Genomic DNA, 24,591 nt, shown 5'->3' with positions numbered 1-24,591 from the left:
ATGCCTGCGCAGTTGAGAAAGATCGTTGCAAGCCCATGACATCACCGGCTTGTGATGATCTCTCTCAATTGCACAGGCATGCCTCAGAAGAGACACTGGGCTGAATGGACAGACCCCATGTTCCTCCAGCCATCACCTCCATGGGGGGTGAAGGACTGCTGGACTCACACACCCCCAGCAGCCACCCCTCAGCCACACGGCTGCTGAAATTTAAAAAATGGAGGTTTGGTGTGGCAGGAGGCCCCCCAAAAGTAGGTTTTGGGGGGCCTCATGGTGGGGGCGGTCTGGCAGCCAAAATTGCCTAGGTGTACCCTTGACCAGAATGAATGCATGTTCAACATAGGACTAACTAATCAAATGGAGCTTTAAATAAAAAGCAAATGAGATAACAAAATGGGGTGGGGTGGGAGACGGACAACAGTTTCCTCCTAAAAGCACTCAGGAAAGTTATCTGGAGTTATCTAAGAGTTGCTTTCTATTCAGCTGTTGAAAGTTGCTTCCAAAAGAAGGAGTACTCATCATTGTAACAGTGGTATAATGTACCCTGGGAACAGTTTAAAAAGGGGTCCTTTTTAGTTAAGGTGTACATACTTTTTATTAAACAGAGGTAAAGTTGAGAAGTGAGACAAGTTGGAACACAGTCAATTTGTTCACTGAGGTAGATGTGAGTAGGTCGAACGTGACCAATGACAAGTGGGCTTAGAGGTGCCTCTTAAAAATAAACCCTACAAGTTCACAGAGCTTCCCCAGGGAATGTTAGCAGAGTGGAAGGTCCAGTGGTGGTGATATTTGTGTCCCTTTCTCTCTGGGAGATCTGCTGGATGATACCATTCTTTTAGATTCAAAGATTCAAGAGGTATGTGGATGGTATCCCCAGCATTCCAGCAAAACATTCTCTCAGTGTTTGGCACTATATTTGCAATCAGGGTAGCGGTAGGCAAAACGGGAATCACAGGGCTGCAGAGGCTTCAAAATCCCTACCAGCCCCTGAGCTGCCATGATGACTTCTTGATCCGTTAGCAAGCTGTTTGCACAGATGCTCAAAGCACTGTCAATCTTCTCCTGAACAGCAGGCAGGAATTTTCCCTTTAAGAGCTTGGGCAGCAGTTCCTCACACACCATGATAAGGCTCTGAGTGTGCTTGATGGAATCACAGGAGGGAAACACTGACTGGCAATCTGCAACCAAGCAGCTAAAGATGTCCTTCTGTCCTTGTTGTCCACTTGTCAATTGGCTACCTAACAACAAAAAACAACAACCTTTGGGTTATTACAATATATGAGCAAATGTTATAGGAACATAGGAAACTGCCATATACTGAGTCAGACCATTGATCTATCTAGCTCAGTATTGTCTTCACAGACTGGCTGCGGTTTCTCCAAGGTTGCGGGCAGGAATCTCTCTCAGCACTATCTTGGAGAAGCCAGGGATGGAACTTGAAACCTTCTGCACCTGCACAGTTTTAAACCTAGATTCTGAAGTAAGTCAGAGTACAAACAGATCACTCATTCTGTCTTCCCCATGGGGAAAATACATGAGCCCAGAAGAAAAGCTTCATGGTACTAGGTCCCTGGCAAGGTGGGAGTTCCCCATTTTCTCAATAAAATCCTCCCCTGCATCAGAAGATTTTTCATATGGAAAGCTAGTATGTCTGAGAAAAGAATAGTATCCTAGTCCACTTGTTGTCATGCTGTATTTCCTGAAGCTTATTGGACATTCAAATATGTGACTTCCCCCTACCTGCATTCTGAAATGGCATAGTCCCATGAGGGCTGTACTATATTATTTTCTTCAGCACTGACTTCTATCTAACATTTGAAACTGTCTAAACATTGCATGATTTGCTTTATATTTCTAGCATGAACTGAAATCTAAAACAGACAGTGGCATAGTTGCAAATTGAGAAGTATAAGTGCTCTCCATGACTGCCCCCATAGCCACACCCACCCTGACAGCCATGCCCATCCTAATAGCCTAGCCACCCCACCCCCCCACACAGATAGATGCAATAATGGTGTGGGATGGGGTCGGTTACAAGAAGCCCAGGATAGCTTCCTTAGAGCTTGAACCACATTTACCCAGAAGAATCCAGTCTGGATTGTCAACCACAAAGGGTGGATCGTGTCTCCTTGTAACAAAAGCATATTATTTCCTTTTAGAAAGCAAAGAGCTTTTCATCTCTGCTGAGATGCTGGAGGAAAAACGGTACTGGCACTGCATCCCTGCAGCACTACGCCATTGGTTATGGAGAATGTGGGCACTACCATGCAGAGAGTCACTCTACCATTGTGAAATTGTGAATCTACCCCAGCTCCCTCCAATAACATGAGGCAGATGTCTGCCCTTAGATAACCATAAAGCTACCCAGCAAACAGAATATGAGGCAGCTTCTTAGCCTCTGTTTCTCTTCAAAATTCTCCAGAGAGAGAATTCTAGTTTATTAAAGTGGACAGCTGGTCCCAATAATTTGCTTCGCGTAGATATATTACCCATTTTTTTTAAGGTCTTGGCACCTGGGATTGCCTTCTCTTTGTGGGTCTCGCCTCTAATCACACTGACTTCTGCTTAGCAGCTTGGCTTTGTCCTGCCCAGATCCAGGCTCTTCCTGATATATCTGATCACTTGTATTGTGTGGTTGGCCATGTACCCAGTTGCATTGTTGGACATTTTGACCACCATCAGCCCAGGGGCTTGCCTCAAGCTTTTCTTGTCACTTGAGCCAGTTTTTCCCCTCTCTTTTCTTTCAATCTGCTGTGAAGGAAATCAGCGAAATATTTAAAATTTGGACTTATTAACTGGCTCTATAATTGCAGCATACAAAGTCATTGTAACCAGTTGGTTTGCGTGTGTGTGTGTGTGTGTGTGTGTGTGTGTGTGCTGCTTTCTTTGCACATTAAAGTTGGTCACTCCTTTGTTATCCTATTAGTTACTGTATATGTAGTATTCTGTCTAGCAGGGAGGAGAGCTGATCTTGTGGTAGCAAGCATGAATCGCCCCCTTTGCTAAGCAGGGTCTACCCTGGTTGCATTTGAATGGGAGACTACATGTGAGCACTGTGTGATATTCCCCCTAGGGGACGGGGTCACTCTGGGAAGATCATCTGCATGCTTGCATGTAGAAAGTTCCAAGTTCCCTCCCTGGCATCTCCAGATAGGGCTGGGAGATACTCTGCCTGTAATGATATATTCCTGGGAGATGATGCTGCCAGTCTGTGTAGGCAAGACTGAGCTAGATGGACCAATGGTCTGACTTGGTATATGGCAGCGTCCTATGTTAGTAATCTTTTATGTTTTGTTGTTAAGAAGTTTGTCCAAGTGGGGATACTATAGAGAGGAAAATGAAAGGGAAAGGATGAGAAAATTGAGCAGTTTCTGAATAAACTCTTAGTTAAATCTACTTAAGATTTTGTGTTTATGAGAGAAACAGTTATAAAACATTTGGTGATGAGATTTTGAACCAACTAAGTGTGTGAGCCTGCAAAGCTTCTGGATGTTCCTGCAACCTCATTTCATTGCACTACTGGGCCTACATTCCTGAACAGCTTTCTGCTAGCACTGGTGCTGATTGTTTCTCCAGCTTCCTGACCGGCACTGCCCCAAAGGTACTTCCCCCCTTCTCAATCCTGGATTCTGTTGTTCCCTGGAAGCCCACTGCAGCATGGCTCAGATCCAGGGGTGTAGCAAGGTTGGAGTGGGCCCAGAGACAAGATTTTTAAATGCCCCCCCCCACTGAAGCTCAGCTCATGAAGTAAAGAAATCTTAAATGAGGCTGAATAGTGCTAACAAAAAGCATAGTAAGATTTTTATATATGTATATAACCTATGTGCCACAATAGAACATCATCCTACATAATGTTTTAAAAGGTTTTGTAAATTGTGGACGATGCAAGTCATTTAATAGTACTAGAGAAATGCTGTTCTGGTAGCTCCAGGTTTTAACACTCACATCAATTTCGGAGGTTGAATACAACTGAAGGAAGCCCGGGCTGGTGTGTGGCTAAGGGAGTCAGTCATGTGATTTGCATCTGCCCCCGCCCCAAGGCAGTGGGCCCCCAGACAACTGTCTCCCCTTGCCCTATTATAGTTACGCCTCTGCTCAGATTCCCCCAGCACCCTTTTTCTTGACCACCCCAGGATAACCTGATCTTCCCTAGAAACAATGGAGGTCCTATTTCTGCAATTACCTCCTCACCATACAGAGGGCTATATTGCTTCACTGGGCCCTGAAGGCCAAAGAATATATAATCATTTTCCCTTCCCTACCAACTTGGAGGGGATGCCAGTTCTTATGAAGTTGCTCTTAAAGCCTTAGGTGATAATCTCAACCCCACTTTGAATGTGATTGCTGAATGTTACAAGTGCTATTCTAGATCCATACTGCCTGGTAAATCTATTGATCAGTATATCACAGCATTGCATGCCTTAAGTGCAACCTGTAGGTTTGCCAACTTTACTGATGAAATGATCAGGGATTGATCAGATTGTTTTGAAAACTGCTACTGGAGCAGAAATGTACCTTGGATAAAGTTATAGAGATGGCTAGGAAGATGGGAAATGCTCTTCACTGTGCCAAATCATGTTCTTGGTACCCCAAAACCCACCTCCTGAAATCCAGGCTGTTCAGTCTAAATCCTTCCCAACCCAATCTCTCATATGGTGCTTCCCCAGACAGGCGCAGCACAAGAAAGGAGGAACTACCAATGCTACCAATGTGGAGACTCTGCCCACAAAGCCAATTTTGCTCACTGTCCTGCATGAAAGGTCACTTGTAACAAGAGCAAAAGAAGTCTGCAGTCCACTCCATTTCTGATTAGCCATATGATAAGGATGCGGCAGCCGAACCACTTCTTGGCAGTGTTTTAAGTGTGACAGACTCGGAGCCTGCTTCTGAAATTTTGGGGCATTGTCAAGTAAAACTTTATTTATTTGATTTCTATACCGCCTTTCCAAAAATGGCTCAGGTTGGTTTACACAGAGAAATAATAAATAAATAAGATGGATCCCTATCCCCAAAGAGCTCACAATCTAAAAAGAAACATAAGATAGACACCAGCAACAGTCACTGGAGGTACTGTGCTGGTGGTGGAAAGGGCCAGTTACTCTCTCCCTGCTAAATAAAGAGAATCACCACATTAAAAGGGTCCTCTTTGCCAAGTTAGCAGGGGTTAATGACCATGAAGTTTGGATGCTGGCTGATTCTGGTTCTCCATGTCCTATCATTTCCCATTTACTTTACAAGAAACTCCTCACTACTTCGGATCTACACTTTCAGCCTTCAGACATCCACCCATGGCGATATGGAGGTTCCCCTATTGCCATAAATGGATACTTCACTGCTGTCCTGGAATACAAAGGACGTACTGCAGAAGGGAAAGTGTGTGTCACAAAAAGGAGTCTCAATATTGGGCTGGAAACATAAGAAAGATCAACAAATAGACCCCAAAGCATGGAATCCATATTACAGATGATAGAGCATCCATATGCTGATATGCTTGCTGATATTTTTGGTGTTTTTGCTGATACTCCTGGTACTGCCATACATTCCAAACATAAAATCCAGATGAAGGCAAATGTAATACCTGTACAACACAAAGTGATGAATGTATCTATAGCATTGAGCCAGAGAGGAGCTCTTAAAAAAACTATAGCATGCTGACATTATAGAGCCTGTTGTTTCATCAGAATAGGTCTCTCCTATTGTGCTTGTGTGGAAACCAAACAATACATTTTGAATGTGCACAGATTTAAGAGTTGTGAACTCCAACATGGTTGTGGATTGTCATCCCTTGCCCAATATCAATGAAAAGCTGCCTACCCTGAAAGAGGCCTCCGTGTTCACCACTTGGGACTTGTCTTCAGCCTATCATCAAATTCCTTTGCTCAAAGTTCTTGCAAATACACAGCCTTAATTACCCAGAGGGTCTTTTTCAATACCAAACACTGCCCTGCAGCTTGAGCTGCAGCTGCAGCTTTGGTATTTCAACGACTGATGCATGCAATTTTGAGGACTACGGATGGAATCACTTACTTTCAGGATGACATTTTAGTTTATGGCAAAACCATTGAGGAGCATGATGCTAAACTGACAGAAGTCTTAATAAAACTCCGACAACACAGGCTTACTATCTCTGCAGAGAAATGTCAGTTTTGGACACATTTGATGACATCCTTGGGACACACAATATCTCAGAGTGGCAAAACATCCCCAAACAGACTTGGTGAAAGCTATTCAGGAAGCACCAGAGTCATACAAAAAGTATGCACTCTGATCATTTTTAGACTTTGTGACTATTACTCTAAATTTGTTAGGCAATTTGCCTCAAAAGTTGCTCCATTGCGTCTTCTTTTTAAAAAGAATGTAGCATTTAACAGGGATGCATCCTGCAAGGCTAGGTTTCAGACTATCAAATCAGCCATTGCTGAAAGCCCTGCTCTCACTTCTTTTGACACCAGCAGGCACACTATTGTAACCAGTGATGCTGATGCTTCTGAATATGATTTGGGAGCTGTCATGTACTGAAAAAGTTCAGGGAAGTTGCAGTTGCCTATGCTTCCAGAGAACTTACAGCTTCAGAGAAGACATATTATGTCATTGAAAAAGAAGCTCTAGCACAGGGTTTCTTAACCTTGGGCCCCCAGATGTTGATGGACTCCAACTCCCATCATCCCCAGCCACAACAGACATGGCTGGGGGTGATGGGAATTGTCGTCCATCAACATTTTGGGGCCCAAGGTTAAGAAACCCTGCTCTAGCATATTTCTGGGCAGGGAGTACTTACTTGTGGGGCAGAAAATTCACTTTAAAGTCAGACCATAAACCCCTATCTGCTTTATTTACTAATTGGGGATCAAGTCGAGCAATACCAAGAACAGCCAGATGGATCACTATTCTTATGGATTTTGATTTCCAGGTGAAATACCTTCCAGGTCTTCAGAATACAACTGCAGATTGTTTATCTCAATTTCCATTTCCAGGCCAAAAGAAGATCCCAGAAGATGAGGATGAAGGAGTAGTAATTATGCAAATAGCTTTATCCACTCATAGAGTGATCACATCTTCTGAATGGAAAGTGACGCTCAGTGCTGATCAAGTGCTTACTGTACTTAAACCTTACATGGCTAATGGATGGCCACACAAAAACAAGGTATCTGAATATCCTCAACCATACATATATTTAGAAAGTCAGTTGTCTCATCTCAATGAGATGGTATTGAGGACTGATCATTTGGTGGTGCCAACCTCTTTACAAGCAAAAGTGATCCAAATTGCCCACGAAAGTCACCTGGGCATGAGCTTGACTAAAAGGGGAATCAGAATCTTTCTAGGTATGGGGAAACACATTGAAAATGTAAACCACCCTGAGCCATTTTTGGAAGGGCGGTATATAAATCAAACAAATAAACAATCTGGCACTGTATAGCTGGGGCTGTATCTGAAAATCGCAGAAGACTTTTACTACCCCCTTGACTCCAGTAGACTATCCCTTATGGTCCTGGGGGGAAAACTTCCTTTGGATATAATGGGGCCTTTTGATAACCAATCCACAAACCGAAGATTTGTTATAGTGATAGTAGATTACTATTCCAGGTGGCCAGAAGTTTCATTTGCTGACTTTAGTACAAACAAGGTAATCCAATTCATGACTGCAGTTTTTGTGAGAAAGGGTCTTCCTAAACGACTAATGATTGACAATGGGACACAGCTTACCTCATTTGAAATGGAGCAATACTTGTATAAACAAGGGATAAAACACACGACTATTTCCTTGTACCATCCTTGAGGGAATGGCTTAGGGGAAAGAATGAACAGATTAGTGAAAGAAAGTTTACAACTGGCTACTGAGCAGCAACAACCCTAGAATGAGGAAATCTGTGAAACCCTATTTGCTTATCAAACTGCTCCTTAATCTACTACAGGAAAATGGCATTTTGAACTGCAAAGAGGACATAAAGCTACCACCAACCTTACCCAATGGCAACAACTGAGAGGGCTTTCCATGCCATCTTTCACTCTGAAGATGCAGAGATTCATGATCGGGTAAGGAAGAAGCGCAAAGGGGGGGAAAGCAAATTGTATGTGGATGAGAAATGGGGTGCAACATTTCAGGTAGGGGACTTTGTTCAAGTACAGCTGCCTTATAAAGTGAGAAAGGGATGTTCCCAATATTCTGGACTGAAACAAATAATCGAAATCTGAGGAGATTCTGTCATATTGGATGATGGAAAGAAATGGAACAGTTCGAGACTTTCCAGCTTGCATACTATGAGAAAAGAGGGAAGGGAGTTTGATTTCTAGAGAGTAACTGGCGAGGACTTTGAACTTGCCTCTAGTTTTGACCTCACAAAGGAGGCTGATGAAAGTGATGGACAATCCTCTGTATCAGAAAAAAACCAAAAACCATCACTAACAACTCCTGTGTCAGAGAACCCAAGAATTAGAAGTGTGCATGACAAGTGGCCACCTAAAAGTCTTCAAGACTTTGTCACTGAATTTTAAATTAATTCAATTCTGGTTGTTATAAAGGGGAGGGATGTATTGTATTCTAGCTAATAATCTGTAATGTTTTGTTGATTAGAAGTTTGTCCAAGTGGGAATCCTGTAGAGTGTGGAGGGTGGAGTCAGGAAAAAAAAGGAAGGGAAAGGAAAAGGAGAAAATTGAGTTTTTGAATAAACTCTTAGTTAAATCTACATAAGATTACTTTGTGCTTATGAGGGAAGCAGTTATAAAACATTATCTATTCCCCCCCCCCATTTTTTTTACTGTTTGATAGGAATTGCCTCCTTCCAGTGAGGCTAGGTGTGAAGTATGTGAAAGCTCAGTGATTAAAATGAGCTTAATCTCTGTTTCCTATAAAGCAAAGTTTGGAATGACATCATCCTCTTTGATTGACTGGCACCAGCCCATTCCTGCTAGCAGTAGCCAATAGGAACTGGCCCATATCTCGAAATGTCTCATCCCTTCTGCATGTGAGACTGCTTCTGCCTATTAAAAAGGCAGAAACAGGAAATTCAAGCAGGGCTTTTCAGGGTCAAGAGCACTCGACTTTGCTGGGAGTGCAAACCACACTCCCAGATGATCCGCACTGCATGAGCACAGCACAGAGCTCTGGAGGCAGAGATGATGTGTCCTGGCCTCCAGAGATCCCACAATGCACGGCATGACATGTGTGATGCATTGGGAGATTCCCCCAGGAGATGGGTGCTCTAGGTGCCCGTCTATGTGTGTGGCCGGGCTGGAAGCAGCCGAGGTCACACACGAGCAGGAAGTCAAGGTTAAGAGAGTGCTCACTCCCTTTAACCTCAGCTAAAAGCCTGCTAAGAAGTGGGGCTAGGCAGCACTGCCCCACTACAATTGTGTCTTATCCCGGAGGTTCTCACACACAACGTAACCCAGTCTGGGCTTCACTAGCCTGGATTAGGCTGTGCATGAGAACAGTATCACAGTTTTTTTATTTAAGCTCTAACAAAGTCTGAACAAATTGTGTTCATTTCATAGTCATCTGAATCAAAGAACTTGGTGTTTTGTATACAGATAATCACTAAATGCTACTTCTTATTCTTTGAATTAACTGATTTACCAACAAATGTTTGATGCTAAAAAAACAACCACCCCAGGTGAATAAACTCTTTTTCCTCCTGCCTTTTTGTATCCTCTTGTGACAGATGCTTTTTCAAAGATGAAGCTTAGTACCTTCCTGCTTGTCAATGACTCCTAGTGTGCTGGCATCCCGGATGAACAGATGCCCATTGTTGAAAATGCCAAATGTGCCAGCATCAACATGGGTGAAGTAAAAGAAATAGTTCAGGTCATTATTCCTCATGGAATCAAGAACAGCAAGGAGCTGGAGAGCCAGGTCTGCTGCTACTTCCAAAGATGAGCCATAAAAGTCCTTCAGAGGCCTGCTGCTGGTAGTGACTATCAGCCGGCCACAGGACCCCACATATTTTGGAAAGGGCCAGCCTTCTGCTCCAGGAAAAATCTGTGAAAGAGATGAAATGCAAAGGGTGTCAGTGAAATGTGGAACAATTTACAAATACAGAGGATGTCTGTTTTGTTTTTGTTTTTTAAAAGAGCACCTGTAATCTCGCATAATGAATTGTTAAATTATTTTGCACTCCTCCCTTCAGCAAGTAGTGGGAAGTTCCAGGACATCTTCACAGGGTCAGGTTTTGTTTTTAAGGAGAGAGTACTGAAGGCTCACAGTGTTTTGTAAGGTGTTATTTACATCTGAACAGCTATTATGAGGTTGTTAAAGAAAGCACATGGCAGTACCATGTTCACAGCAACAACAGCAGTACCTCCTGTAATCTCTGCCAGTCTGTCCCTGAAACACAGAGCTGCTAAAATAAAAACCTTCCCCTTTCCACTTCATGGGGCTTACAACCAAATTCACAACTGGGGAGCCGATTCCACAGTTTCTTCCCAGTCATCCAAATGGCTGAAGTGATCATCCAATGATTCTCATTCATTGCTGACAACCATGCCACAGCTAGAAGGTTTTAAACCATGGGAAATCTTATTGTTGGGACTCTTCCCCAACACCCAGCAGGGTGAGGCACTCATCCGACCAGGCGGCAAGCAGATCAACAGCTGGGGATTGCGCGGCCACTGTGCATGAAGCCGATGGCAACCATACTGGGAGGTGCGGGAGGGCAAGGAAGCTGGGAGGACGGCCGCCCTTGACTGGGCCAGAATGACCCGACAAGCTGTTGCCTGACTGCAGCCAGGAGCTAGCAGTTCCCTCCACTCTGCAGAGACACTGGGGGATGATTCAGGGAGATGAAACTGAGTCCTGTAAGGTGGCCCTTTTAGGGATAACAGGAAGAATACAGGAGGCTGGGAATGGAAGGCAGGGGAGGAGCTAAGAGGAGTGGCAGCTGACCCTGAGAACATATGTAATGGGCTTGAAGCTGGTGATGAGGAGGGCACTGGAGATAGAGGGAGGCTGCCTGTATGGGCTCCCAGGGAGAAGCAAGACATTCTCTCTCCCTGGCAGATGGAGGAGGAACAGTGAGCTTAGAAGCCCCTCCCCTCCATCTGAGGCCTGTATGCCCTGGGTTTGTGAAGCTTGTGCAGAGGAAACACCACATTTATAAAATGGGGGGAAATGGTGTTCAACCCTTCTCTTTATCTATGGCTTGGCCACTGAAAATAAATCATTTAATCTCATTAAGGGGAGATTACTTAACTAGCAAGCCAGAGGTTGCCGGTTTGAATCCCCGCTGGTATAGGAAACACCTATATCGGGCAGCAGCTATATAGGAAGATGCTGAAAGGCATAATCTTATACTGCGCAGGAGATGGCAATTGTAAACCCTTCCTGTATTCTACCAAAGACAACCACAAGGTTCTGGGGTTGCCAGGAGTTGACACCGACTCAACTGCACACTCTACCTTACTTTTACAGGAGCATAGTGTTGGGAATTCTCTCTGGTAGAGAATTCCTTTTTCAATTATAGCAGAGTGCACAGAGGCACAACACAGCGGATTTAGTTAGGCATGCTTGTATGCTGAGAGTAAAGTAACTTGGAGCCAGTTCATAGTTTCAAATCAATATATAAGGCATCTATTAGAGAACTCCATTCTAGATAGGAAAGTGAAGAGTTAGGATCTCTAATCTATCTATCTAGCTGGATGCAAATGGATTCTGCATCTTCTCTACACAGAAACTCTGGGGAGAAGGCATCATGACTGCTACATACATACAAAACAGAATGCACACAAAGCCTATAGGAACAACACCATATGAACTTTGGCATGGTCATAAGCCATCCATGACACATTTGCATGTCTTTGGAAGCACGGCTTACTCATACATCCCAAAGAAAAAAGGACTAAGTTAGGTGCTAGGGCCACAAAAGGGATTTTTGTAGGCTACTCAGCGCAATCCAAAGGCTACAGAATTCTGGATCCTGACACCAACAAGATAACCATAAGCAGATTGGTGTTTTTTGATGAAAATGAAAGAGCTACGTCTTCAGAGGGGGCCTACACCGAAGCAAGTAACCAGACCAAACACCCTGATGACTGGATTATGCTTCCTGATCTCAGTGGAATTGAGGAGGAGACAGCAGATCCAGATCCAACCACGCTCGACAAAGAGACCCCCAGCAATCCACCAGATGCACCTGAGATAATGGGAGAGACCACAGAGGGTGAGGTGAAGCAATCAACGCGCTCAAACAGAGGTGTTCCAGCCCCAAGACTATACTACCTCGCAAGAACGGCGGAACAACCAGAACCTTCATCATGGGAGGAAATATCCCAGCTACCACAACCAGAAGTGGAAACAAGCTGCAATTGAAGAGCTTGAGGCTCTACAGAAAAATAAAACCTGGACTCTTACTAAGTTACCTCAAGGAAGGAAAGTTATAGGCTACAAATGGGTTTTCAAACTCAAACACGATGCTGATCGTGAGATTCAGCGCTACAAAGCCAGATTAGTAGCAAAAGGATATTCACAGAAATATGGAGAAGATTATGATGAAACCTTTGCACCAGTGGTTAAACATATCACAGTAAGGACTCTGTTAAGTATTGCTGCTAACAAAGGAATGCATGTTGAACACCTAGACGTGAAAACTGCATTCTTGCACGGTGAACTAGAAGAGGACATTTACATGCAACAACCACCAGGTTTCTTGGAGAAAGGCAAAGAGGACTATGTATGCAAAAGAGCATTTATGGTTTAAAACAGGCTGCCAGAGTATGCAACACAAAACTAAATGATATGCTGCTTCAAGCAAACTTCAAAAGAAGTGAAGCGGATCCCTGCCTGTACATGAAATACACAGATAGGAAGTGGACTTACATTTTGGCGTATGTTGATGATTTGATTCTTGCCTATGAGAATCCAGATGACAGCAAGGAAATAATGCATCATCTGAACAGAGATGTGGAAGTCAAGCAACTTGGCAACATTGCACACTACTTGGGCATTCAAGTACAAAGAGAGAAAGATGGAAGTTTCCTCATCAACCAAGAACAGAAAATTAAAGACTTGATAAACCTGCTCAGACTGGAAGATGCGAATCCTACACCAACTCCAATAGACGTGAACTACATAAAGCAAGTAGATCAAACTGAGCCACTATCTGACAACCATAGATATTGTGAAGCATTGGGTAAGCTTCTATATATTAGTACATTCACTAGGCCAGATATTAGTACAGCAGTTGGCTTACTTTGTAGAAAGACTGTATCACCAACAGTCAAGGACTGGAATGCAATTAAGAGACTTGTTAGGTACCTAAAGGGTACTGCACACTTTAAGCTCAAGCTGACAGCTAACAGTGAACAGTGAACCAAAACTAGAATAGCAATAGCAATAGCACTTACATTTATATACCGCTCTATAGCCGAAGCTCTCTAAGCGGTTTACAATGATTTAGCATATTGCCCCCAACATTCTGGGTACTCATTTTACCGACCTCGGAAGGATGGAAGGCTGAGTCAACCTTGAGCCCCTGGTCAGGATTGAAGTATATGTAGATGCAGACTGGGGTGGAGACCAAACAGAAAGGAAATCCACCAGTGGTCACATAATTTTCTATGGAGAGTGAGCCATAAGCTGGTCAAGCACCAAGCAAGACATAACAGCATCATCAACCACTGAAGCAGAGTATGTATCAGCTACACAGGGCTGTCACAAGATACAATGGTTGTGTCAGCTACTGAAAGATCTAGGTATAGATGTACCACAGCCCATACCAGTGTATGAAGACAACCAAAGCTGCATCCAACTCTCCAAACAAGAAGATGTAAAGAGGCATACCAAGTATATTGATGTGAAGTACCATGTAGTGAGAAATCTGCAAAAGGACGGACTAATCAAGCTGATCTACTGCCCGACAAATGAAATGCTTGCAGATCTACTCACTAAGCCACTACCAAGACCCTGCTTTGAAAAGCTGAGAGAGAAAATGAATCTTGTGAACTGAGTCACGAGACATTGAGAGGGGGTGTTGGAAGTTAAGGACATTGCGCTGTCTCTTGTCTCAAAGACAGTGGAGGACAGACTAGTGAGTCAGAGGACTAGAGGGTCAAGACATTGGTCATCACTTCTCTGCTGCTCTGACACTATCCCTTTGGAATGTAGATTGCTACTCTTAGGGACTAACTTCCTCCCCCCCTTGTCTTCCTTTTCCTTCTACCTTGCAACATGCAAGCAAGCTCCTCTCCCTGCACCATGTGTGCAGAGAAGATGCAGAATCCATCTGCATCCAGCTAGATAGATAGATAGAGATCCTAACTCCTCACTTTCCTATCTAGAATGGAATTCTCTAATAAATGCCTTATATATTGATTTGAAACTATGAACTGGCTCCAAGTTACTTTACTCTCAGCATACACACATGCCTAACCAAATTCCGCTGTGTTGTGCCTCTGTGCACCCCTCTATAATGAAAAAGGGATTCTCTTACCAGAGAGAATTCCCAACACATAGGAAAGTTTGTCACCATGACAAAAATTTAAGATGGCCTCTGCCCTCTCCCCTCTTCTTCTTTGGAGAGGTGGGAGCAGGAGAGCAAAGAGCAAGCTGCCAGTCAGCTGGTGTGGGGCCCTCTCTCTCAGGGGCCCAAGGACATTTGTTTCCCCTTGTTCCATTATAACTATCACCCTGGGTGATCACTTTAGCCATTTGATCATCAGCTCCTACCCACTTGCCAACTTTTTATGTCTAACACACAATATGTTTGGACCTGACTCATGGGGATGGTTTTAATTAAGATGTCACAACAGCATCCATTTGGAAAGGGGCAGGGGAGACTGATTTCTGGAGGTTACTTGTGCAGAGGAGTAGTTGTGGAAGTATCCTAACAATTTTGTTACTCCTATGCTAATAATAAATAATAATTATTATTTCATTGGATTTATTTATTCATAATATTTATATCCTTTTCTCCAGTACATTGCTCAGGGCGGCTCACAACAGTATACAATAAATGTAATATAAAATGTAACATGATGAAACAAATAAGACACAATGTAGAATAAAATCAAAACAAACCCAATTTAAATTAAAATTAAAAACCCATCAGGCTGTAGTAAAACACATTAAAAAGCCTCTTATTATTTATTCATTGGTTCTTCCAAAATTTTATCACTGGTGGTCTTAAAGAATGCAGGCTTTTATATATTTTACTAATGAATATACAGAAAAACATTAATTAATATAAAATATAAACACGACATGCTCTCTAAACAATTAGTGACCAAAGTAAATATTTTTGTTCCTTCTTAAGCCTAAAAAATCATGACATAGCTCATGGGTTAGCATATTCCTTGATGACAAATATGTTCCTCCTTTGCATGGTAAGGAAAGCACTAGTGTGAAACATATGGTGTTGCTTTAGTAACGGATAAACTTTACATAGGGAAACGCATATAGGCTAATACTCATAAAGTGTAGCGCAGGTGTTTCTTTTGTCAGAAGTGCATGGATCAAACAGTTGTCAAGCAGCAGCTGCTTCATCAATGTACTCTTTATAATGAAGACACACTTGCTGCATTTCATAGGTGACTCTGTACATGCTTTTTCCTACTCTTAGGAAAAAGAGGATGATCTTTAAGAACTTCTTAGGATGATCTTTAAGAACATCCTTAAGATCATCTTAGGATGATCTTCAAGAACTTCTGCTTCTTGAACCCACCCTCGAGAAAATCACAGAAACCCACATAACAATTTAACAAAACACGAGTTTGAACAAGTTGGGGGACAGAGTTGAGACAAATGAAAGCAGGGACTGAGCAGAGTCTTCTATTATCTAGGAAACCCTGTAACCCTATTCATACATTCAATGCATGTACAATCCGTGTACACATGCATGTACAGCTCTGTATGCATGTACATTCTGTTCAACACACATACAGTAGTACTATTCCTATAGTACTACTGTAACAAGCTTCACTTTTAAAATGAACAGATGTACGTACAGTCAATCACACAAAAATATGTCATGTGTACAAACAGCTGTTTGTACGTACAATGAAATGTCTAAATAGGGCTTGTATCTATCAAACTTCATATTGCCATCTGTAGTCAAAAATGTATGTGTTCTACATTAAGAGGAGCACACTCTCTCTCTCTCTCTCTCTCTCTCTCTCTCACACACACACACTCTTGAAAACTAAGCACAATTGTAATGTATAGATATAGTTAGACAGTTAATAAGCTTTTGTTTCATGGGAAAACAATTACTTTCTGAACTGCTACCTGTTAAACTGATGCCTAGCAATTATGTATTTATTTCAGAATAATATACAGTATACCAGTTCTACATTTTTACTCATGATGATAGGTTGTTTCTTTTCCCTGGCCCCACTGATTAAGATGTAACTTGGTTTTATTTTTTTACAAAGTGTTTTTTGGTGGGGAGTTGAAGTGAATTAATTATTGAAATCAAGGTTATCTGCATGTCATTTTGTTTACACTATTCGCGTAATTTAACACGCTCAGAAAATGATTTCTTAAGTCTGGATGACTTTTTCTGCTAGGATAATTTGTTGCAAGGCTGAGTGAGTGAGAGTGCAAATTTGTCTCCTAAATGACTAGCCAACTTTCCCAAATTGCTTAGCACTCCCCAGTTTTCAATCAAAATATTAATCTGCCTGTGTGCTGAATTCATATTAAAGAGATTATTCCAACCAGACTATTGAAAATAGCAAATAGCAATGTGGAGCAAAACATAAGCATAAAATGTCTATTGCTTATTTTCACCAGAGAGAGAGAGAGAGAGAGAGAGAGAGAGAGAGCACCAATGAATGAATTGGGTTTATTGGTCATATTAACACTACATTTATGGCACTAAAATTAAAAAAAGTCACAATTCAGATTAGGGAACAATGGATATTGATGAAAAAGTTAAGTAGTTCTATTGATTTAAATGAGAGAGGTTTGAGCACACATTCAGCTAGCAGGGCTGAAGGTAACACAACAGCCTAGGACCCAGTATCTGAAAAGACCACATCCCATATGAATCTGCCTGAATATTAAGTCAGATGACAAAGGCCCTTCTCTGAATTTTCCCACCTTCTGAAGTGACACCCTGGTTGTGGAGTGTTCTGTCAGGAAGGCTGGTCTGGAACTAACTCTGTTGTCTTTTTTTGGTCACCTGTTGCTAGCTGTGTTTATTCTGCCTGGCTCCCAGGAGCCACCCTGTTTGCAATTACATCTCCAGGCTTCAAGACTGAACTTTGTATATGCTCAGGAGCTTCACAGCAACTTGAGCTCTCTGTTCATGGTACATATGGGGACAGGTCACTTAGTTGGCAATGGGCTAGTCACCCCTAGATCTGGCTGCAAACAAAGCAAATTGGAACAGGGATCAGATGCATGCCCTCTCCCTATGTGGGAGCCCCATCTAAGCAGACCCCAGAAGTTAACTAAGGTTAACTTTTGACCAAAACCACTCTGTACTTAAGAGTGAACTGCCTCACTCCCCTCTCCTTTCACAGGAGATATCAATGGGCTAACACACCAATTAATTGAGCAGGAAGAAAAGTAGATAAGGTAGTGAAGCAATTGTCTCCCCATAACAAAGAAGATGAGTCAGTGACATAGAGCAGAGGTGTATCTATTGAAATTATTGATAGAATTACTGGAGAGCTGATCCAGATGCAGATACTCTTTCACACACCTAAATACTCTTATTTTTCATCACAAACAGCCTTGCCTACAGAAGGCAATCCCTGCATTGTTACACCCAGGAAGAGCAATCAGCAACAATGCATTCCATGCAGGTCTATCCTGGCACTTCTAATCAGAAAAGTAGGGCAGTAGGAATTCTGCCCCAGGTTATGAATTTGGGTATAAGTATCCCCATTTACATGATCCAGTATGCTCCCATGGGTTTTCTACCTGGGACTCCAACAAGTGCTCCCTTGTGCCTCTCACTTGGGACTCCATCGGAACCTCCCTATAATTGTTGTGCTCCCTCGTATGCTATACCTAGGGCTCCACTGAGTTCTCTCCTTGTTCTCTCCTGCAACCTACAAAGAGCTTGAAATCACTAGCAGCCTGGGCGATATTCAGCACCCACCATCACAACTGGGGATGTCCAGTTTTTCGTGCCACTTCCCAGATCAGTTCTCTTACTGATCCATCCAGCATACCTAGCTGCCACAGGAAGCTGGCCCCACAAAGGTACCTTCTCGTGGGTACCTCTCTCTCTACTAATCCCTGCAACCCTCCTGCTTCCAATCATGCTGTCTCAGAGGAATGAGATTCTGCAGCCCTCCCTGGAGTCCTGAGGTCCTGTGGTCCAGATCAAGTGAAGGTGAACGTTTGCCTTGCTACTGGGCCCTCTTTATCCCTTTCATAGATCTAAGATACCCCCTATCTCTCTCACAAGCCTCCTTTTTTTTGCCCACCTGGGAACTTACACAATTTGACTTTAAGCTAAAATGCCTCATTGCAGGTAAATGTATTTTTGGATAGTAATATTGCTCTAACCACATATTTCTCTCTTTTTGTACCCCTCCCTACAATAAATATCCTTCTTTTAATTTTGAAACTATAACCTTGTCTCAGTCCAGTCATTTCTTGAGTCCAAATGTTTATACAATTTAAAACTGATGTGGAGCTGACTCCCTTTAAAAGCTAATTCCCCCACAAAGCCTGAACACTGGAGTGCTGACCAAATACCCCAGGGCAGTTCCATTAACACACCAAGTGGAAACCTATTCATTTGCCCAGGTGGTCTTTAAATCCGGAAGCTGTATGTATGTTTCAATTATTTGTGATGCTGCCTTTAAATATGTATTGTGTTTTACATTTTGTGTTTAGAACTAGTTTAATGTAATCAGATGTTCTGAAAGTCTTCCATGGGCGCAGAAGGATACAAAGACTTGTGACAGACAGGCAGACAGACAAGGGTCCACTTTAAACTCTGCTTGTTTTAAAGCAGCACCAAGGATACAAGAAACCTGATGTCCTTACTAGTTGATTATATGTGTCATAGTTTTAAAAGAAGTTCCATTAGAACTGAATGCATCTTTCCACTTTTAGAGGAGAAATGTGAATACTCATGAAATACATCTTCACTGAAAAAAGCAATATACTGTAGGTGTAACACTAGATGTAAAATATTAGTGTCTGAGCCATAACACAAAAATGATCGCTGTGTGATGTACTGTAGATTGAGTAGCACACACGTTTTGATACATTGTAGCTAGGCTCTGTCCCTGACATCTCCAGTTACAGAACTCACATTTACACACATGGACAAATGTATTGGTACCCCTCCATGAAAAAAGAAACAACCCACAATTGTCTCTGAAATAACTTGAAACTGACAAAAGTAATTGGCACCCATCAGTGTTTATTCCACATTTAACAAAAATCAGACTTTGCTTTAGAGTTTTGATGTAACAGAATATTTCCATAGATGTCTGATAGGATTCAAATTAGGGCTCATAGAAGGCCACTTCAGAATAGTCCAATGTTTTGTTCTTAGCCATTCTTGGGGGCTTTTAGTTGTGTGTTTTGGGTCATTATCCTGTCCATGACCTGCGACTGAGACAGAGCTTTCTGACACTGGGCAGTAAGTTTTGCTCCAGAATGTCTTGATAGTCTTGAGATTTCATTGTTTCCTGCACAGACTCAAGGCACCCCGTGCCAGACGCAGCAAATCAGTCCCAAAACATAACCGAGCCTCCTCCATGTTTCACAGCAGGTATGGTGTTCTTTTCTTTGAAAGCTTCATTTTTTTCCCGTCTGTGGACATAGAGCTGATGTGACTTACCAAAAAGCTCCAGTTTTGTCATTAAAAAGCCAGACTGGAATTTGCTAAAATGCAAATTGGCAAGCCACAATGCTTCTGGGAGAAGAGATGAGACAAAACATCTATGGAAATAACTGAAACATGCAGTCTGGAGAAAGGCACCCTTCAACCCTGACACAGCTGGAGCAGTTTGCTCAGGAAGAGTGGGCCAAATTACCTGTTGACAGGTGCAGAAGTCTCATTGAGAGCTATAGAAATAGATTGTTTGCAGTGCTTGCCTCTAAAGGTTGTGCAACAAAATATTAGGTTAAGGGTCATCATTTTTGTCCATGCCATTTTTGTTTGTGTTATTTGAAATATTCTGTTGCATCAAAACTCTAAAGCAAAGTCGGATTTTTGTTAAATGTGGAATAAACAATGATGGGTGCCAATTACTTTTGTCAGTTTCAAGTTATTTCAGAGACAATTGTGGGTTCTTTTTTCACGGAGGGGTACCAACACATTTGTCCACTTGTGTAACTCTTCCACCTGACTTCCCAGAGATCTTCATTTCAAGATTTGCCATGGTCTGGGGTCCATAGTACTGTGGTATATGAAGCATTGGTACATGTCTTACCATGTCTTATACTGAGTCAGATCATTGGTCTATCAAGTTCAGTTTTGTTGAGGCTCTGGATTACCCCATCCTGGTAGAGAACCTATCTCAGCCTTCAGAGAGGAGGACCTGCCCATTACTGACAATCATGGTGGCCCAGAGTTAGAGACAGGTGGCTAGGATTGAGAGTAGGGCTGTAGCCCAGAAGGTTGTTGGATGGTGGCAGCAGACCTAATTGGAGGCCCTGAGATGAAGGTGCAAAACACGAGGCCGTATCTTGCATGTTGACTGGTATGTTGGTCTGCATGATTTGGGTTAGTCTCACAAGTGGTGGTGTGGGTGGTGCACAGAACAGTGCCATGGAAGGAAAGATGTGGCCAGAGGGACAGCCTGGGCTCCTGGAAAGAAGTGTGGATGAAATAACATGGCCCAGGATGAGGAGAAGGATTTGGGTGTCTTTGACTTCTCCACTGGCAAAAGTTGGGGAGTAAGTTGCCAGAAATGGGAGAAAGGGGGAAGGAAATGTTCTGGCCTGAGACCCCTTTCCATAAGTATTTACACTGACTGGCAGAGGCTCTCCGGGGTTTCAGACAGGGGCCTTTCCCTACCTGAAGATGCCAGGGATTAAAACTGGGTCTTCTGCATGCAAAGTAGCTGCTCTTACACTGAGCTACAATCCCATTGCCTTTAAAGTAGAAAAAAATATACCCAGGAGGATTTACACACGCACACGGACGATTTAAAGACACACACACACACACACACACACACACACACACACACACACACACACACACACATCCCACTTTGGGACTACTAGTTGAATCTGTGTTATTTTCTGAGTTCTGCCACTCAGCTCATGCTGTGCATAGCGGTGAATTGTAAGCCAATTTACAGATACAGATTTTTTTCTTTTCCAAACGGATGCTCAAGACCTTTGAAAATCAGGCTAGTCTTTAACTCAAGTGCTTCAAGGATCCTGGAAGCTCTTGAAGTACTGCAGTTCTCTGTGTAGCACAGTGATGATGAATCCGTACATATATTACTTTTCAGCCAAAGTTTTCTGATGCTCCCATTAGTCTGAATTACTTAGACCTGGTGGTTTACACTACAAAAAATTAGAAACAATTTTACCTGTAAAATAATAGGATGTGAGTTAACAGACAGTGTGTAGAGGAGACGCAGTTTATCACGGTCTGTGAAATGTTCCATGTATATGCTACCAGCATCTGGCACTTCAGCATATCTCCGCACTATTCGATCCAAAAGCCGCTGTGATGGGCAGCGAAGCATTGGTGTACGGAGACCCTGAAAGGAAGAAGGAATCTGCATTGCATTAAATGTAAGGGCTTTTAAAAATACCTTAACAATCAAGTTACACTTAATTAAGTAAATATTGACTTCCCGCTTACAAGTCTGTGCGTTTCTTGTTAACTATACATATAAGCCATTGCTATAATAATACAAAACATATATACTCCATTTTACAGTTCGATTTTACCCTACCCAACCTGCTGTAATTACTAAATTTCAAACCCTGCTGAAAGGTCCATGTTAGAAAAATAGTTCTTTAAGTAAAGCAAGAAAGGTTCCCAATCTTCTTTGAAACATTCCAAGTTTTCATCCCTTATAAGTGTTGTAAGTTTTGCCATCTCCGCATATTCCAAAATTTTGATCAACCAGTCTTCTTTTGAAAGCATTTTATTGTCGATCCATTTCTGCGCGTATACTATTCTAGCCGCTGTGGTTGCATACATTAAAAAAGTCAAGTTTCTTCTAGAGAACTCTCCTTGAGTTATTCCCAGCAAGAAAGATTCTGGCCTCTTAGGAAATGTCATTTAAAAAATTTTCTTCAACTCATTATATATCATATCCCAAAAGGCCTTTGCCTTCCCGCATGACCACCACATATGAAAGAAAGTTCCTTCACATTGTCCACATTTCCAACATTTATTTGAAACATTTTTATACATTAATGCTAAATTTTTTGGTGTCAGATACCACCTGTACATCATCTTATAACAATTTTATTTTAAAGTATAACAGGCAGTGAACTTTAAATCAGTTTTCCATAATTTTTCCCAAGCTGCCATCACTATATTATGACCCACATCTTGAGCCCATTTTATCATAGTCGTTTTAACCACTTCATCTCTTGTCTCCTCCAAAAGCAACAACTTATACATCTTAGAGACTAATTTTTCATCATTTTCACACAACTCCTTCTCACAGCTCAACATCTGATCCTCAAATCCAGCTTTAAGATCCTTCTTGTAAATTCCGTTTAGCTGATGGTACTGAAACCAGTTGCTAACCAAATGTTGGACTTCAGCTAGATTTTTTAATTTACAGCCCTTATCTTGAAAACATAACAAATCTCTATAGGTACCCCATTCAGACTGCATATTTATCTTAATGTTATACATTCCTTTAACCACGTCAAACAAACAGCATCAAAATACAACCTTAAATCCGGCAGGGTAAGACCACCTCTTTGTTTAGCATCTGTTAAATTTTTAAATTTAATTCTTGGTCTTTTCTCTTGCCAAACAAATTTAGTTATGTCCTTTTGCCATTGCTTAAAACAAGTTAACGTATTAATTATAGGAATAGTCTGAAAAAGAAACAATATTTTAAGTAAAACATTCATCTGGACAACTGAAATTCTTCCCATCAAAGATATGTTCATTCTAGTCCATCTTTGCAAATCAATTTTTACTGTATTCCATATTTTGACATAATAATTTGAAAACAACAAAGAATTTTTATCTGTCAGCCAGACACCCAAATATTTAATTTTCTTCTCCACTTTCAATTCTTTATTTCAGAGTCTATCCTTAGATTTATGGTCCATATTCTTTGTCAACACCTTTGTTTTAGTCTTATTTATATAAAACCCAGCCAATTGGCCGAATTGTTCTATTTTTTCCAAGAGTCTTCCAATCTTCTCTAATGGATTTTCAAGAAAAAAACACCACATCATCCGCGAAGGCTCTAAGTTTATACTATTTTCAAGCCTTGTATTTGATCATCTTCTCTAATATTTCTATAAAGGACTTCCAAAACTAATATAAAAAGTAATGGGTAAAAAAGGTAATTAATAAAATTTTAAAATGCAAAAAATGTAAGGGCTTTGACACAATCAACCTGAATTACGTGTGTCTATTTACTTGACTAGGACCTGCTCCTGCCAATGAGCACTGCTGCAGTAATGCAACAAATTATCTGAAAATGCCAGTAGCACAGGATGACGTGATGATGGTGCTACTTTTATCTGTTTCCATTTTTTTAAAAAAAGCAGAAAAATAGGGGGTGGGGGGAAACATAGGAAACATAGGAAACTGCCATATACTGAGTCAGACCATTGGTCTATCTAGCTCAGTATTGTCTTCACAGACTGGCAGCGGCTTCTCCAAGGTTGCTGGCAGGAATCTCTCTCAGCCCTATCTTGGAGAACGCAGGGAGGGAACTTGAAACCTTCTGCTCTTCCCAGAGCGGATCCATCCCCTGAGGGAAATATCTTGCAGTGCTCACACATCAAGTCTCCCATTCATATGCAACCAGGGCAGACCCTGCTTAGCTATGGGGACAAGTCATGCTTGCTACCACAAGACCAGATCTCCTCTCCTGTGACTTACAGAAGAATAAATCTAAATATTAATATTTATATCTGCATTATTTAAAATGAATAACATTAATAATAGATGAGATTTGATGAGTTAACTCCAGAGGATGCAAAGTTGAGCATTTACCAGGGCTCCATGACCACTGAAAGGCCTATATGCCCAGTAGTGCAGCCATTCTCAGTTTGTATAGCGTATCCAAGTAAGTTATTGTCAGTATGCATGCCCACCTTCTCCTGATTAAGCCACATTGCTACCAAAAAACACCTAGATTTGACCCTTGCTCAACTTGGCTTATTTTATCAGGTAATCATGTTACCAGAGAAGTCTGGTAAATATTATAAATGCTTATCTGAGGGAGGGCAGGATGCCTCCTCGTCTTAAGGAGGCTATTATTAGACCACTCTTGAAGAAACCTACATTGGATCCCTCAGAGTCAGCTAATTACAGACCCATTTCCAGTCTTCCATGATTGGGCAAGGTGATTGAGTGGGTGGTGACCTCTCAGCTCAAGGCAGTTTGGGATAATACAGATTATCTACAGGTGAAACTCAGCAAATTAGAATATCGTGCAAAAGTCCATTTATTTCAGTAATGCAAATTAAAAGGTGAAACTGATATATGAGACAGACGCATTACATGCAAAGC

At 41.9% G+C, this 24,591-nt stretch overlaps 1 protein-coding gene across 7 annotated transcripts in view; it reads right to left on the bottom strand.

Annotated features, from left to right (window-relative positions):
• Positions 1-518: 518 nt before the first annotated feature.
• The window catches only part of DIPK2B (divergent protein kinase domain 2B), a 370,971-nt gene continuing 346,898 nt past the window's right edge, over positions 519-24,591 (bottom strand). For all 7 annotated transcript variants that reach the window (XM_053309380.1, XM_053309381.1, XM_053309378.1 and 4 more), the window contains 3 exons: positions 21,455-21,628; positions 9,692-9,980; positions 519-1,238 (listed from right to left, as the gene is read on the bottom strand). In XM_053309380.1, the coding sequence (XP_053165355.1) occupies positions 898-1,238; positions 9,692-9,980; positions 21,455-21,628 (804 nt within the window). In that variant the 3' untranslated portion in view covers positions 519-897. The remainder of the gene's footprint in view (positions 1,239-9,691; positions 9,981-21,454; positions 21,629-24,591) is intronic.

This window comes from Hemicordylus capensis, chromosome 3 (assembly GCF_027244095.1).
Source record: "Hemicordylus capensis ecotype Gifberg chromosome 3, rHemCap1.1.pri, whole genome shotgun sequence".
In the NCBI taxonomy this organism is placed as follows: Eukaryota; Metazoa; Chordata; class Lepidosauria; order Squamata; family Cordylidae; genus Hemicordylus; species Hemicordylus capensis.
Note: the sequence above shows the minus strand (reverse complement) of the source record. Positions and strands in the feature narration are given on the sequence as shown.